The following is a 14,545-nucleotide window of genomic DNA, read 5'->3' as shown; positions in this document are numbered from 1 at the left end:
TTAAACAACGGCGTAACATTAGCCGTTTTCCAATCATCCGGCACTTTCCCGGAATCCAGCGACGTCTGGAAAATAACCACCAAGGCATCCACTATCACCTCCGCCATTTCTTTCAGAACCCTCGGATGCATTCCATCCGGTCCTGGGGACTTGTGTCTTGTACAACTTCAAAACATCCCAACTCCTGTATTCAATGTTCTGACCAATGAAAACGAGCATGCTGAATGCATTCTTCACCACTCTATCCACCTGTGATTCCATTTTCAAGGAGCTATGAACATGTACCCCTAGATCTCTTTGTTCTGTAACTCTCCCCAACGCCCTACCATTAACCGAGTAAGTCCTGCCCTGGTTCAATTTATCTAAATGGAGGACAGTTGAGTGATCAACAATATTAAAAGCGGCAGCTGCATGGCTATCATTACTGATTTTGAATAAGACAAATAATGTAGAGCATGTGGACATGAAGTCAGATGAAAACTTATCACAAAGTTTATAACTGCAACAAGTATTTACATTTAGAAAAAGAATCAGAAGAATCTAGAAGTGACATTGACCTTGGTCTCATAATTGCACCATGGAATATTTGTTTAGTCTCAATTACAAGTAGAAAAACAACAGTACTTTTTCCTGTGTTGCTGGCATCATAGTCGTCAGCTTCATTTTAGGATCAGTAAATATGTTCGCTGAAATCTTGCTGCTGTTTACACCAATGGGATCTTATGATCCCACCAACAGTGCATCCCCACTGCAGGTTTCCCAGTAGCAAACCGTGCGTTCAGCAGGAATCCTCATTGACAACAGCAGGACTGTAGGATCCCACCATCAGCGAGTGGCATGAAGCCTCTTATCGCTGTGAAATATGCTGCAGGGAGGAAGAAAAATCCCGCCCGTTGCTTTCAGTGATGGACCTGGAATGCAGTGGCTGACAATCGGGGATTAAAAGTTCCCTGCTTGCAGCAATAAAAATGGTGGCACATGGTTAGCATTGCTGCCTCACAGCTTCAGTGACCTGGGTTCAATTCTGGCCTTGGGTGACTGTCTATGTGGAATTTGCACATTCTCCTATGTCTGTATGGGTTTCCTTCGGGTGCTTCAGTTTCCCCCCTCTGTCCAAAGATTTGCAGGTTAGGTGGATTGGCCATGGTAAATGTGTGGGGTTGCAGGTTGAGGTGAGGGAGAGGGCCTGCATAGGATGCTCTGTGAGAGAGTTGGTGCAGACTCAGTGGGCTGAATGGCCTCTTCTGCCCTATCGGGATTCTATGCAATGTATTTTTAACGTGCCAATTTTGAGTCATTGTTGAGTGATTTGACAGATGAGCTGACATGGAGATACATCACCAGAAAAGGGAGTACTTGATTTTCAAACAAAGAAATGAGAAAAGCTGGTGTCGATTTGGATGGCAATGACTTGTTTGAGGCTGAAAGACACAATAGACGGAAACAGATTGGATATTGGCCAGAAAACTGAGTTTGAGAATGGGCTTATTAAAACAAGGACAACATAAATTTTATGTTGAATTAGGGACAAGGTGATAGGCTTCATCGAGATGAAGTGGACTTGAGGGAGAGATCGAAGAAACTGTAGAGAATTCTGCAGCACAAGTGGAGGATTCTGCTGCAACTGTGTATAACAATGGGACAGCAGAAGGCTAAGTGATTGAAAGAACCTAATAATTTTGGAACTACTGGAGGTGTAGATAATTGGAATGTAACACATAGTGTTGAAATCAAAAATTTCAATATTTTGAATGGATTGAAGTTGTGGGAGGTTGGTGCCAGTTTAAAATTTGTGAAGACGAGCATTAAGATGTTGAATGTGGTGGAGTGGGTGAGATTGGGATGTTGTGGAGATGGAAGGTACTGAGTGGACGTGGGGGAGGAAGTAAGTGCAGAGCAGTATGCCAGAGTTTTGCACCTCCTGAGGTGTCAGCCAAGTTAGGTGAAGTCAGAGTTACTTACGAGATGGCAGAAACCAAAAGGAACAGCATATTAACATTAAGCTAGAGAACATTTTGATTTGTCTAGCTGTTTTTTTTTAATTGGCACTGGTTGGTTATAGCAACAGTTTTTGGATTGATGATGGAGTGGAGCTGGGTGTTGTCAACATGCATGTAAATGCTGATTCCATGCTACTAAATGGCATCATCAAGGAGGAACGGTGAAGATGAGTGGAGAAAAGTAACTCTGAAGTATGAACAGAGGCGAAACCATCAAATGAAGCAGTGGCTGGAAAATGAAACGTGTGAACAAAACTAGGCAAGAGCAGTGCCATAGAAATGGACTAGATAAGAGAAGTTGGAATGATCAGTCGTGTTGAAAATGGTTGAATAGCTTGGGGAAAATGAGGAGCAACAGGAACAAATGATGATTGCACAGAACAATGGTTGTGATTTCTAACATTTCAATGCCTATTTTGTGGGCAAAATATCTTAAATAAGGAATACCAAAAGCAATAGAACTATTGTTTAAATAGTAAAGAAAATAGTTAATGTTATCTTCTGTTAATTTGTGTTTCTTGACATCTTGCCATGCTGGGAGCTATTCATGTGTCCTGTTTGCAACTCCAGATTTTGTTACCTCAGTTCTCACCAGAGTTCTAAAATTACTCTACTGTGAACCATTAATGAGACCAACCTTGTGTCTGTAAGCAGTCTGTTTTTTGTATACAGAGTTGACAACTTGATGTAAAAATTGCATAAATTTAAATGAAGTCTTTCATTCATCAGGCATTGAAGTCTTTTAAAGTGAACTTACTGAAATTTTATGTGTCCTCAAAACTAAAAATGAAGAGCAGGTAACTTGAAAATACTTTACTGAACAGCAAAAAAATTGTTTCAACAAAGCATTTTTATCTTTAAGTTGTTAGAATATATGCTAGGTGGCATCAAATATTGGAGCACTATACATTGCAATCGACTGGTAGGTAGTGGCTTCTAATTACCTTTTATAGTGAATGCTTCATGGCGTTCCATTTGGGAAATTCACAACCCTAAAAGAATAAAGAAAAGGGAAATAAATTTTCATCCATGTGTTCAAATCATTTCATGACATTGGCCCGTCCTGACCTGTAACCTTCACCAACTTTACAACACTTCCAAGGATTCTGTATTTGTATCATCACACCATTGACAGCTGTACTGACAGTACTGGTTGTACTGACAGCTGTTGAAGCTCTAAAGTTTGGAATTCCCTCCTTAAACCTCTCCACCTTTCAATCTTTCATCCTTTAAATCCTTCCTTAAAACTGAAATTGAATTTTTGGTCACCATTCTAATGTTTATTTAGTTATTGGCCATTTTTAGGACACTCCTGCGAAGTACCTTGGGATGTTTTTCCGTGAGAGTGGCCTTGAATCAGGCTTGTCCAACCTTGTCGCTCAGGGGGCTGTATTTGCATATTTTCCTTGCTCAAGGGGCCAACAAGCAAATTTCAGAAAGATGAGGTTTGGTACAGCAATAAATTTATTTTTTTTTTAATTGAGGTTTTAAAGGAAGAAGCAGTAGCTGAACAAATGTAAAATGAAGTATAAAATAAACTGTTGATGACCAGAACATTGAATGGTTGGTCTATGTGTGTGATAATGTGGGAGTGCATGTGTGTTTATGTGTTGGTGAGAAGGAGTTTGAAACCTGACACTGGACACGAGGAAGGCTGTCACTCACCCCCCACAATCCACCCTGCCACTTGGTCATTCACTCACTCATATATGCATGCACACACCCTCAGTCACTCACTCTTACACTCAAGTCCACATACTCACTCAACCACTCACTCCCACACATCTGGTTAGTCAGCGTCTCCTCCCCAGTCCTGCCAAAATGACAAAACTTCAACCTCTCTGGACTGGAATTGAAAGTGTCTTCCCTGGTCTGCCAAGCTCTCATGTTCCCTGGCCTCACTGTGCCAGGCACCCAGGGCTCCAGCTGTGCTGTGCCAGGCACCCAGGGCTCCAGCCCCACTGTGCGAGGCACCTGTGGTTGCACAGCAGGCCTCCTGGGGACCAGCCCAACCAAGTCTGTTTCATTAGCCTGTGGCCCCCTCACACCTGCTGACCCCACATGCCTCTTCTTCCCCCCTCTCCCTGACCCCTTGACTTTCATTCATGCTGAAATCTCTCAATGTGTTCTGAACCTTTTCCATTTTAGTTTGGTACAGGCCAGGGTCACCCATAATTTGGCAGATATGTTCGATCTCTTCAGGACATTCCTAAAGTATTTGGTTTTAGTTCCAGAACTCAATTTGAAGATTTTCTGCCTCAATTTTTTAATCCACTATTTTCTCTTATTTTACTAAGGTGCTATGGTTATTGACCTGAAATGTTAACCATTTCTCTCCACAGATACTCCAGAGTATTTCCAACATTTTCTGTTTGTCTATTAGCATCTTATTGACAAGTTATCTGCGTGTTTATTTCTGCACCTTTTAACATGTCTGAAAGGACTCCTCACATCTTCTAACAATTTCCCTCTTTTGTTTCAAGCAGGTTGCAGTTCATTCAACCATTCACTCTCTTCCTCGCCATCTGTTTTGCCTGTGTTTTGATTCTCCTTCCTCCTTTTCTCTTTTTGCTAATTCAATTAAGATACTTGATCCTTTTGTATTTGTCTGTTCTAAAAGACATGGTCTCTTTCTTCATAGATGCTCACTGACCTGGTGTATGGCCAGTAATTTCTGTTTTTGTTTCACACTTCCAATGATTACTGTTCTTTTGAATTCTGTTTGGATGTTCCCCTTTTAAAATTTATTTATTTTTTTTAAAGAGGGAAAAGGTTTGTTGCCATGAAAGTGGTAAAGAGCGCTCAACACTACACAGAAACAGCCCTGGATGAAATTAAATTATTGAAGTGTGTAAGTATGATGTAATTAGTAATGCTGAAACATATTATCACTTCTATTTGACCAAAATTATTTTTCATGTTATAACCTGGGATCTTCATAACTTAATGCTAAATTTTCTTGGGTTGCCAATTCTGGTCAGACATACTTCTGGAAGTTTCATCACACAACCTCTTGTTTTCAACAACCCTGTCCCCACCCACCTGCCCTTTGTCATCCAGCGCACCTGTTGTCACAGTCCTTATTTTACCTCGCCAATTAGAAGATAAACGAATTCTTCATTACCCAATTGAGTGATTCTTGACTGTCTAACAGCCCTTTCCCCCCATCTTCAATAGTTTTGTAACTAATAAACAATGGTGTTCAAGAAAATAACAATTCTTTGAATTTTCCTATGACTTTTTTCACTGGCTGCTTGAAGCACTAGATCTTAATTCCCAGGGGCTCTTGGAAAATTCTGGAAGATTGGCAATTCTAGGGCTTTTCCCATGTTGTGATTTTGAATTGGACTGGCGGTTGTTGAAACTTTTCATTTGGAGAACTTGAAATTTGTTTTTAAAAATAGCAGATCTCCTGCAACATGGTGTTTTGTGGTCTGGACTGTGGTTTCTGTTGTTTACCACAGTTTCGCTGAAACATAAAGGCAATAGCATAATGACAGACTGACCAGGTAAAAATATTACGTACCTCAATAATACTGAAATGTATCATAAATATGTTATTTGTAAATCTATTTACTTAGTTTTGTAAAAAAAACTATTTTGTGGGCATTCTGTTGCTCATAAATTTCAGTTTCAGACTTCTCTATGTTTGCAGGCTAATGTAAGTTTGCAGATGACACCAAGATTGGTGGCACAGTGGACAGTGAAGAAAGTTATCTAGGATTGCAACAGGATCTTGATCATTTGGGCCAGTGAGCCGATGAATGGCAGGTGGAGTTTAATTTCAATAAATGTGAGGTGATGTATTTTGGTGGATCAAATCAGGGCAGGACTTATTTGGTTAATGGTAGGGCACTGGGGAGAGTTACAGAACAAAGAAGTCTAAGAGGACAGGTTCATCAGTCCTTGAAAGTGAAGTCACAGGAGGAGAACAGAGTGGTGAAGGAGGCATTCAGCATTTCACTGGTCAGAACATTGAATCCAGGAATTGGGATGTCTTGTTGACGTTGTACAAGACATTAGTAAGGCCACACTTGGAATACTGTTTGCAGTTCTGATCATCATATTATAGAAAGGATATTGTTAAACTAAAAAGAGTGCAGGAAAGATGCTATTGGGACTTGATGGTTCAAGTTATAAGGAGATGCTGGATAGTCTGGGACTTTTTTCCCTGGAACGTAGGAGGCTTAGGAGCGGTCTATAAAATAATGAGGGGCATAGATAAGGTTGATAGTCAACACCTTTTCCAAAGGTAAGGGAGCCTAAAATTAGAGGGCATAGGTTTAAGGTGAGCAGGGAGAGGTACAAAAGGGTCCAGAAGGGCAATTTTTTCAGAGGTTAGTGAGTGTGGAATGAGCTGCCAGAGGTAGTAGTAGAAGCGGGGACAATTTTATCTTTTAAGAAGTGTTTAGACATTACATGAGTGATATGGGTATAGAGGGATATGGGCCAAATTCAGGCAATTGGGACCAGGTTAATGGTTAAAGACTGGGTGGCATGGACAAGTTGGGCTGAAGGGTCTGTTTCCATGCTATAAACCTCTATGATTCTATGTTCAAATTCTTGCTTTGTCAATTCTTGCATGTGACGTGCTATCAATGTAGAGACTCATGAGAGTGTGCTGCTAAAATAAATGAATTTATCCACTTCTGTAGACAGATTCTGGTCACGGACTGAAGCCTTAGGCTCAAGATGGGACAAACCTGGAGTAGGGTGGTAGATTGCTTCAGTTTTCCTCATTCTGATATAATGCCAAAGTTTTGCATACATTGGAGAACAAGTCAATGCCACATTACATGTTCAACTCTGAACCAGCAGCTAGTGCAGAGTCATCAGTAAACAGAATATTGTCAAGTATGTTCTGGGAGACCATGTCTTTGCCTGCAGCTGTCTCAGATTGAGCAGCATCTATTATCTGCAATACCTTATTTTAATGATATGATCACACTTGTGGAAGGCATCAAGAGTGTGGTGAGAACTCAGACTATGTATCAGTGTCATGACAAGAAGCACTAGGTATTTTAATCCCACAGGAATAGGATGAAAGCTTCCATTCTATATTTCTGTGTCAAACATGTAGTATATGAACATAGCTAGGAATCTTCAGCACCTGAAGTTCAAGTGAATTTCAACTTTAAACCCCAAATGTAAGGAGAAGACATGTCAAGAAAGGAAAGCTCTTGCAGATGTTTCTAACAAATGGTCCATTTTAAGGGCAAGTTTAGTAATTCTTTAAAAAAAACTTTATATTTCATGTTTTAAAGATATCTTTTGCCAACATACTGCTATTGAAATGAAAAAGGAAAACAAGTGAAAACAGGGTAGAAACAAATAATAATTTGGTTACTTCTGTGATGCTTGTTTTGTAAATAGTTATTTTCAGGGGGGTGGGGAGAAAGAATTGATTGCTATCCATCTGGTTCATTGGTATCTTTTGCTCAATTTTATCTTTTCACGGTCTTGTCACAGAATGATACAGAAAGAAGCCATTTTATCCATTCTACCTGTGCAAAATCTCTGAATGAGTTATCCAATTAGTGCCACTTTCCTGCCCTTTCCTCTTAGACCTGAACATTTTTATCCTTCAAGTATTTATCCAGTTACCTTTTTAGAATTTAGCATTAAATCTGCTGACTTTTTTTAGTAAGAAGTCTCACAACACCATATAAACTTTTCACTCACCTGACGAAGGAATAGCGTTCTGAAAGCTTGTGGGTTTACTAGCAAATAAACCTGGTGTTGTGAGACTTATTAACTGTGTTTACCCCAGTCCAACGCCAGCATCTCCACATATATTTTTTTAGGCAGTATGTTACAGATCAGAACAACATGCACTGCATCAAACAAATTATCCCCTGTTCTCAGAAAATTCTGGAAAATCTCAACAGGTCTGACAGTATCTGTGGAAAGAGAACAGAGCTAACATTTCAAGTCTGGATGACTCTGTAATGTTAGTTCTGTTCTGACCACAATTGCTGTCGGAACTGCTGAGTTTATCCAGTTTTTTCAGTTTTTTATTTTGTGTTCCCAGCATCCACAGTATTTTGCTTTTATATGTAGTACTTTGGATATGATTTACTTCTAAGGTCATAAATTGAGGTGCAAAATGTTAATTATGATGATGAGATAATACCCCTCATGGATAAATCTTTGCCCAGTCCTTGTATTTGGCTTCAAATGATAATAGTAAATAAGAATTTGAGAAATAATTTGGAATAAGCTCATAGGGAAATGTGAGACAAAGATTACAAAAGCCGGATTGCCTGAGGTAAGCATCCCATATCTCATATTTTAAGAAATAACAAATCCTCAGAGATCAGTTTGAAATTTCTATTTGATGCACTTTTATTTCAAATCAGTGGCCACCACAGAGACTGTTGATGTGGAAAAGCGCTTTGTTTAGACTTGTGCTATTTCGGATGGAAAGGATTGTGCTCCAGTAATTGTTCTTATTTGCATTGTATTGAACAAGGATTCATCTGCCTTTTGGTCTAACGATGTACATCTATTGTGTGAGATAAAGCTTCACTCAATTTATTCCTACATTGTGGACTTCTTCTGTGACTATTCAATGGACGTTTAAGCATCTTTTTAAATATTTTCCCTCCAACAAATTTTAAATTTAACTTTAGTACAAAGTAATAGCTTTCTGCCTTCAAATAATTACAGCTTAGAAATCCATATATCTAATTTTATTGGCTTAATAGTAGATCGTCCATGCCATTGCTGATGGTGAATTAAGGGACGCACTGCAGAAGTCAAACTGTGTTTTTAACTAGAAGATAAATTTCAGAGAAGGGAGGGCTGATAGAAGTAAGATGCCGGAAGCCTGGCAGGGAAGAACCGCTGAAAGAAAACTTCTTAAATGGGTGACTAGGTTGAGAGAATCATGAAAATAAGGCAAAGGAAAGTTAAGAAAAAGTGTGAAATGCTAGTGTGATGAGACTCTGCAGGAGATGATCTGCTGGAGACAAACTGGGAGAGAGCCATCTGTATTAAGATCAATACGGCAGAAGAGTGGAGCACGGTGATCAGTTGGAAATTTAAGTTACAGTTGAGTCGTGCCAGACAAACAATGAGAAGGGCAGTTATAACCAAGTGAATGACGACTTTAATTTGAAGGTGACTAAAAGTTTTTTTAAGCACCATGTGAACATAGAATCATAGAATCATAGAAGTTTCCAGCATGAAAACAGGCCCTTTGGCCCAACTTGTCCATGCTGCCCCCTTTTTTTAAAGCCCTAAGCTAGGTGAGTGGGAAAATACAAGTTTGAAAGCAGGCAGAAAAAAGCATTTATTGAGGCAGTAAGTGGGTTTGGGTGACTTGTTCTGCTGTGCCACCTAGTGAATATTAGAAAAAATAAATTGTTTTCTATTGCTAAATATTGAGAAGGGGTTTATCCATTGCATACATTGACATAAAAAGAGTGCTACAAAAATCATAGTAATTGAAAATAGGGATAATGTTATACCAGAAGTGTGTTCTACATGAAAGACTGAGTGAGTGAAATTGAAAATTCTGTTGTCTGTGCTGTTGAAGCTAATAAATATAAACAGGTATAAATGATGGGAAATTATTCGATGTAAAAATGATGAAATGTGACTTTACATAGGATCTAATTATTTTCAAATTGCATTCAGATTGTTGACAAAGTAAGAAAGGGCTCGAAAAAGTACAGTACAAACTAATTCTCATTTTTAACTGCTACATTGTACCACACTTAATTTGAGTGTACTTTCAAGTTATAATGGTCAGAATTTAATGTTTGTGACAGGGGTTCCACCTACCATTTGGAGAATCGCTGGGAACCACCACATCGTTTTTTCTTAGGACGCTGATTAAAATTACATAGTAATTAGGCAGTTATGTGGACAGCATTGGGCCCCCAGTCAGATGGAAATATTGTTCCTGAGAGGTGTTAGCCAATCAGAGGCTGGAAACTCCCCAGCACCGGTTGTGCCCAACTACGAATCATGCCACCAGGAGCAGTGACCATTCCTGGTAAAAACACAGGGGCCTTCATTCCAAATTAATGCTCAGTCCCTGGAGAGAGTCAAACGGAGTTCAGCTAGAGTCATCGGGAGGGGACCGCAGGTGAGAGATGAGGGTTGAAAGCAAGGGGTAAGATTTGCCTTTGTGGATACCCCCCATTTTTGATAGCAAGCCCCTCAACAGGGTATTGAGTGCCTCTGAATGTGTGACCCCGACCCTGGTAGGCTGCTGGGTCACTTTCTGGAGGCACAGACCAGTGCACATATTATTTAATTTCTGAGCTGCCATTAAGCCCCAGTGGACTCAGTGATAACCTAGTGGATTTATGTGATTCCTTAAAGACCCAAATTCACTTCCCACCACTAGCATACAATTTTCCCAAGCTCACCTATTTTCCCCCCCCCATGTTCTTAATTAGGATAGATTTCCAGCCATTATAAGTCAGACACATGGGTTCACATGCTATTCTCCAGGCCCTTCTGCCTTCTACCCACGTCAGCAGGCTCCACTAAATTCCAACCAGTGTTTCTTATCTGAGTGATCTTGAAATTCAGATTCTATACTTTAAGAATTTAATAAAGGAACATATAGATTTCCTGTTAGAAAAGTAGATGTCTCTGCTATTTCACAATTGAAAATACATGATTAACTTGCATATGATGAATTTTGTTTAGAATGCATTCAAGAACTAACAATTAATCCAACAATTGGAGCCTTCTAATTAATCCTGGATTTTATTTTCTCAGGTGCGAGAAAGTGATCCCTGTGATCCAAATAAAGACATGGTGGTACAACTAATCGATGATTTCAAACTTTCAGGCATGAATGGTATACGTATCCTTCAGTTGACTTACTTTAATAATGCAGCATATATTGTCTCCCTGTATTTGACTTTCAGAAATATTTTAAATTACACACCTAATTTCTGTTACTCCACCACTCTGTTATAATGTGGTGTTAAGATTGCACTGTAAATTCTATGACACTGGTAGCAAATTGAGACTTCTGTACACCCCTTCCAAATACATGTCTGTATTCATGAGATGGTAGCATTTCTGGGATGGTACTGCTTACTGGATTATTCAGAATTTTTAGATTGAAAGCCTTGAGTGGATTGATAGAAGTGCAGTTGAGGTGGATCTACGTATACTTTTATTCATTCATGGGACGTGGTGTTGCTGGCTTGTCAGCATTTATTGCATTGTTGCCTGAAGGCAGTTGAGAGTCAACCATGTTGCTGTTGCTCTGGAGTCACAGACCAGTGCACGATAATAACGATAAATGGTAAGATTATTGGCAACTATGAAGACTTAATTTTACTTATAAATTGGATATACAAAAAGTCATAAGCTGGAAACCAGTTAAGGATGGCAGATATCCTTCCCTAAAGGATATTAGTGAACCAGATGAGTTTTTCCAACAATTGACAATGGTTTCATGGTCATCAGTAGATTCTTAATTCCAGATTTTTTTTTTATTGAATTCAAATTTAACCATCTGCCATGGCAGAAATTGAACCGAAGTCCCAGAACGTAAACTCAGTTTCTGGATTAATAGTCCAGCAATAATACCATTAGGCCATTGCCTTCCCCTATTTTTGTGTTTAAGGGGAATGTTTTAGAATTCAGCTTTATGCTACAGGCAGTCAATTTGTCTGGTCAACTCCGATACTAGGAGAGTAGAATGATTACTCACTTTAGCCTTGCAAGTCATTATTTGAAGTAAAATTAATGGACTTTTGTTTAGTTAAGTTTCTCAGGGATTTCTGATCAGAGTGATTGACAGGATCATGTGGTGATGTGGTTTATGTGCAGTGCTGGGTTTGTAGCAGAGATAAAAGCTTTTGCAGGTGGAAGTTAGTTTACAGCTGAAACCTAATTTAAGATCAAAAGACTTTGCAAACTTCTGGAATGCTATCTCTTTCTGAAAGCTCCAAGACTGTTAACAAACATTGAAGCGAGTATGCTTTTGTTTGCTAACTGTATTATTTGAAAGTGGATTGGATTTATGCTTGAATGGGGCTTTTTTGAAACTGGAACAGTCATAAGCTGGAAAGTAAAGTTGCTTCCTTTCATTTTCAATTATTGTTCAACTGTTAGTAGTTAAATTGCTGCATTTGCTAGAGTTATATTTAAACTGTGTTATTAAATAAAGTTTGTTTCACTATATAAAAAAATCCCTACATTGTTAGTGGAATGATCCCTGGAAGGAAGTATTCTTTCCTCACATTTATGCCAAAATAGAAAAATTGCTGGGGCCTAGTCTGGCTTCATAATATATCTTGGGTTCTGGTCTGGAGCCTTAACACAAGTTCATTTTTCACAGCTTTTTAAATTTATTATTGGAAAGATTATTTTGGGGTTTATCCAGCCAGATCTCGAGGCATGAGGGTCTGTTTCTATTCCTCTGGTTGCTTAAGTCTCACGGATAAATGCACAGTTCAATCTTTCTGACCTCTGCTTAATTCCTTTAACTGAGAACTGTTGCTTTGACAAATTTGATCTGTTATCCTATCTGCTCCCCACTGGTCAAGAAATCTGAAAACAGTATGCTAATGTCATGGTTGAGTTAAAGAGCTACAACAAATCCTGCTGCTCAGTCAGACTGGTCCACTGGTACTCTCCTAATTTTTATGGGCAAAATTTTACCTTATTGTCATGCAAATAATATTCATCATTGTGCTGCTTTTTAAAAAATATTGATTCATGGGATGTGGATGTCACTGGCTAGACCAGCGTTTTGTGTCCATCCCAAATTGTCTTTGAGAAGTTGGTGGTGAGTCGTGTCTTGAACTGCTGCATTGCATGGAATGTAGCACCCACAGTGCTGTTAGCGAGGGAATTAAAGTATTTTGCCCCAGCAACAGTGAAGGAACAGCAAAGTGTTTCTAGTCTGGATGGCATATGGCTTGGAGGGAATCTTCTGAGCGGTGGTGTCTTCTGCCTTGTTCTTCTAAGTGGTAGCAGTCATTGGGTTTGCAGGGTGCTGTATGAGGGGTCTGGACTGGACTCTCCACCTCTTTGGAGCCTTTACTAGTAATTTATCCAGCACAAATATGTTTACAATGTGGGAATTGGATTCCTCCTTGGTTTAATAATGATAAATGGTAAGATTATTGGCAACAATGAAGACTTAATTTTACTTATAAATTGGATATACGAAAAGTCTGTATCAAAGTGTTTTTCCCTGACTATGTTAAAGATGTCTGCATGGTGTTTGAAGTGCTGGGTCACCATCTTTTGAAATGGATCATCAAATCAAATTATCAGGGCCTGCCTATCCTTTGTGTGAAAAGCATTATTCAACAGGTAAGTAAATTAAAGGTGAACTGGATATTGAACAGAAAGCTGTTCTATGCTTTAAAAGTGCTGTATATCATCGAGTATTGGCTTTATTCACCTTTTACAGATTTAATAGGCCTAAAAATTATGTTTGAATTTTTTTGACATTATCGTTTAATTGTGCAGAGAAAAAAAGAAGTGTGAGCATTTGCTCGTAATTTTTAACTATATCTAGACGTATAAACATTTAAAGATAGTCATCTTTGTTGATAGCGGACTATTGGATGGCATTTTATTTATTTCTGTTTTCTACTTTCCTTACAGCTCAGGATTTGTCATAATCCTACAAGGCACATTTATTTTGTACTTCTGCAACTGTAGCATGCATAATTTTCAAAGATCCAGCTATTTATTTTGCACACAAGTAACACATGCTGTGGGTTTGGCATGCCTTGACTAATTATTAAAAAATGATCAAGATTGTAATTACATTATAAAAATGTATTTACTTTTTGAAAACTTAGTGTGATTGTTTCTTTTCAAGTTGTTAAAAAATTCATTTTCTTGAATGCCAATTTTGTTTTATTAAATCAAGATGAGTAAATATACTTTCCTCCTGTGCTGTCCAGCGTGTATTTTTTGAGATATAAATTCAGAGTGACTTTTTTCAGCTGCTATTTTTCACAGTGTTGTACTCTGGTTTTCTGCAAAGCTGTGACAGTTGCCACTTTGGTGGTCAGTGAATAGGGCAAAATGATAGAAATTAAGTGAAACATTCAGAGACATTTTTCTTCCCATGCAGAGGCATGAGCAAAGGGATACTGCACTTATGCAGCAAATTACTTATATTGGTGGGGGATCCTAGGACTCAAATTTAAAATTTTTTGCAGGTGTCAATTATTTGCCTTTTCAGCCTTACTTAAAATACTAGGCCCCCTTTGGAGCACATCACCTCCAAAGATGATACCTCCTTGATGCCTCGACCCATTTCCAACTCCTCGCGGCATATCGCAGCCATATCCAGTCAAAATCCCCAGGCTTAGCATAAGTCCGGTAGCCGTTTTACCTTCTTATTAGGGACTGACTTTAGTCCAAATAGTGGCCAAGTGCTCTCTTCTGGTTCTGCTGAGAATGCAGAGATGGCGGCCAATCAGATTGGTTGGCAGCTCTCTTGGGCAGGTCTTCCTTTCCGATGGGGTAGAGCTGTTACGCTGGGGGCTAACTGAATTAGTTAAGAGTAATATCGCTGCAAGACAACCAGATGTCTGCAA

At 39.0% G+C, this 14,545-nt stretch overlaps 1 protein-coding gene across 5 annotated transcripts in view; it reads left to right on the top strand.

Annotated features, from left to right (window-relative positions):
- The window catches only part of LOC145355416 (SRSF protein kinase 2-like), a 200,694-nt gene that overhangs the window by 129,401 nt on the left and 56,748 nt on the right, over positions 1 to 14,545 (top strand). For all 5 annotated transcript variants that reach the window (XM_080207494.1, XM_080207495.1, XM_080207491.1 and 2 more), the window contains exons 5-7: positions 4,764 to 4,851; positions 10,740 to 10,827; positions 13,195 to 13,301. In XM_080207494.1, coding sequence (XP_080063620.1) covers positions 4,764 to 4,851; positions 10,740 to 10,827; positions 13,195 to 13,301 — 283 coding nt within the window. The remainder of the gene's footprint in view (positions 1 to 4,763; positions 4,852 to 10,739; positions 10,828 to 13,194; positions 13,302 to 14,545) is intronic.

This window comes from Carcharhinus amblyrhynchos, chromosome 19, assembly GCF_965287045.1.
Source record: "Carcharhinus amblyrhynchos chromosome 19, sCarAmb.v2.hapA, whole genome shotgun sequence".
NCBI lineage: Eukaryota > Metazoa > Chordata > Chondrichthyes > Carcharhiniformes > Carcharhinidae > Carcharhinus > Carcharhinus amblyrhynchos.
The sequence above is the reverse complement of the archived record's forward strand: the minus strand, read 5'-3'. Positions and strand labels throughout refer to the sequence as shown.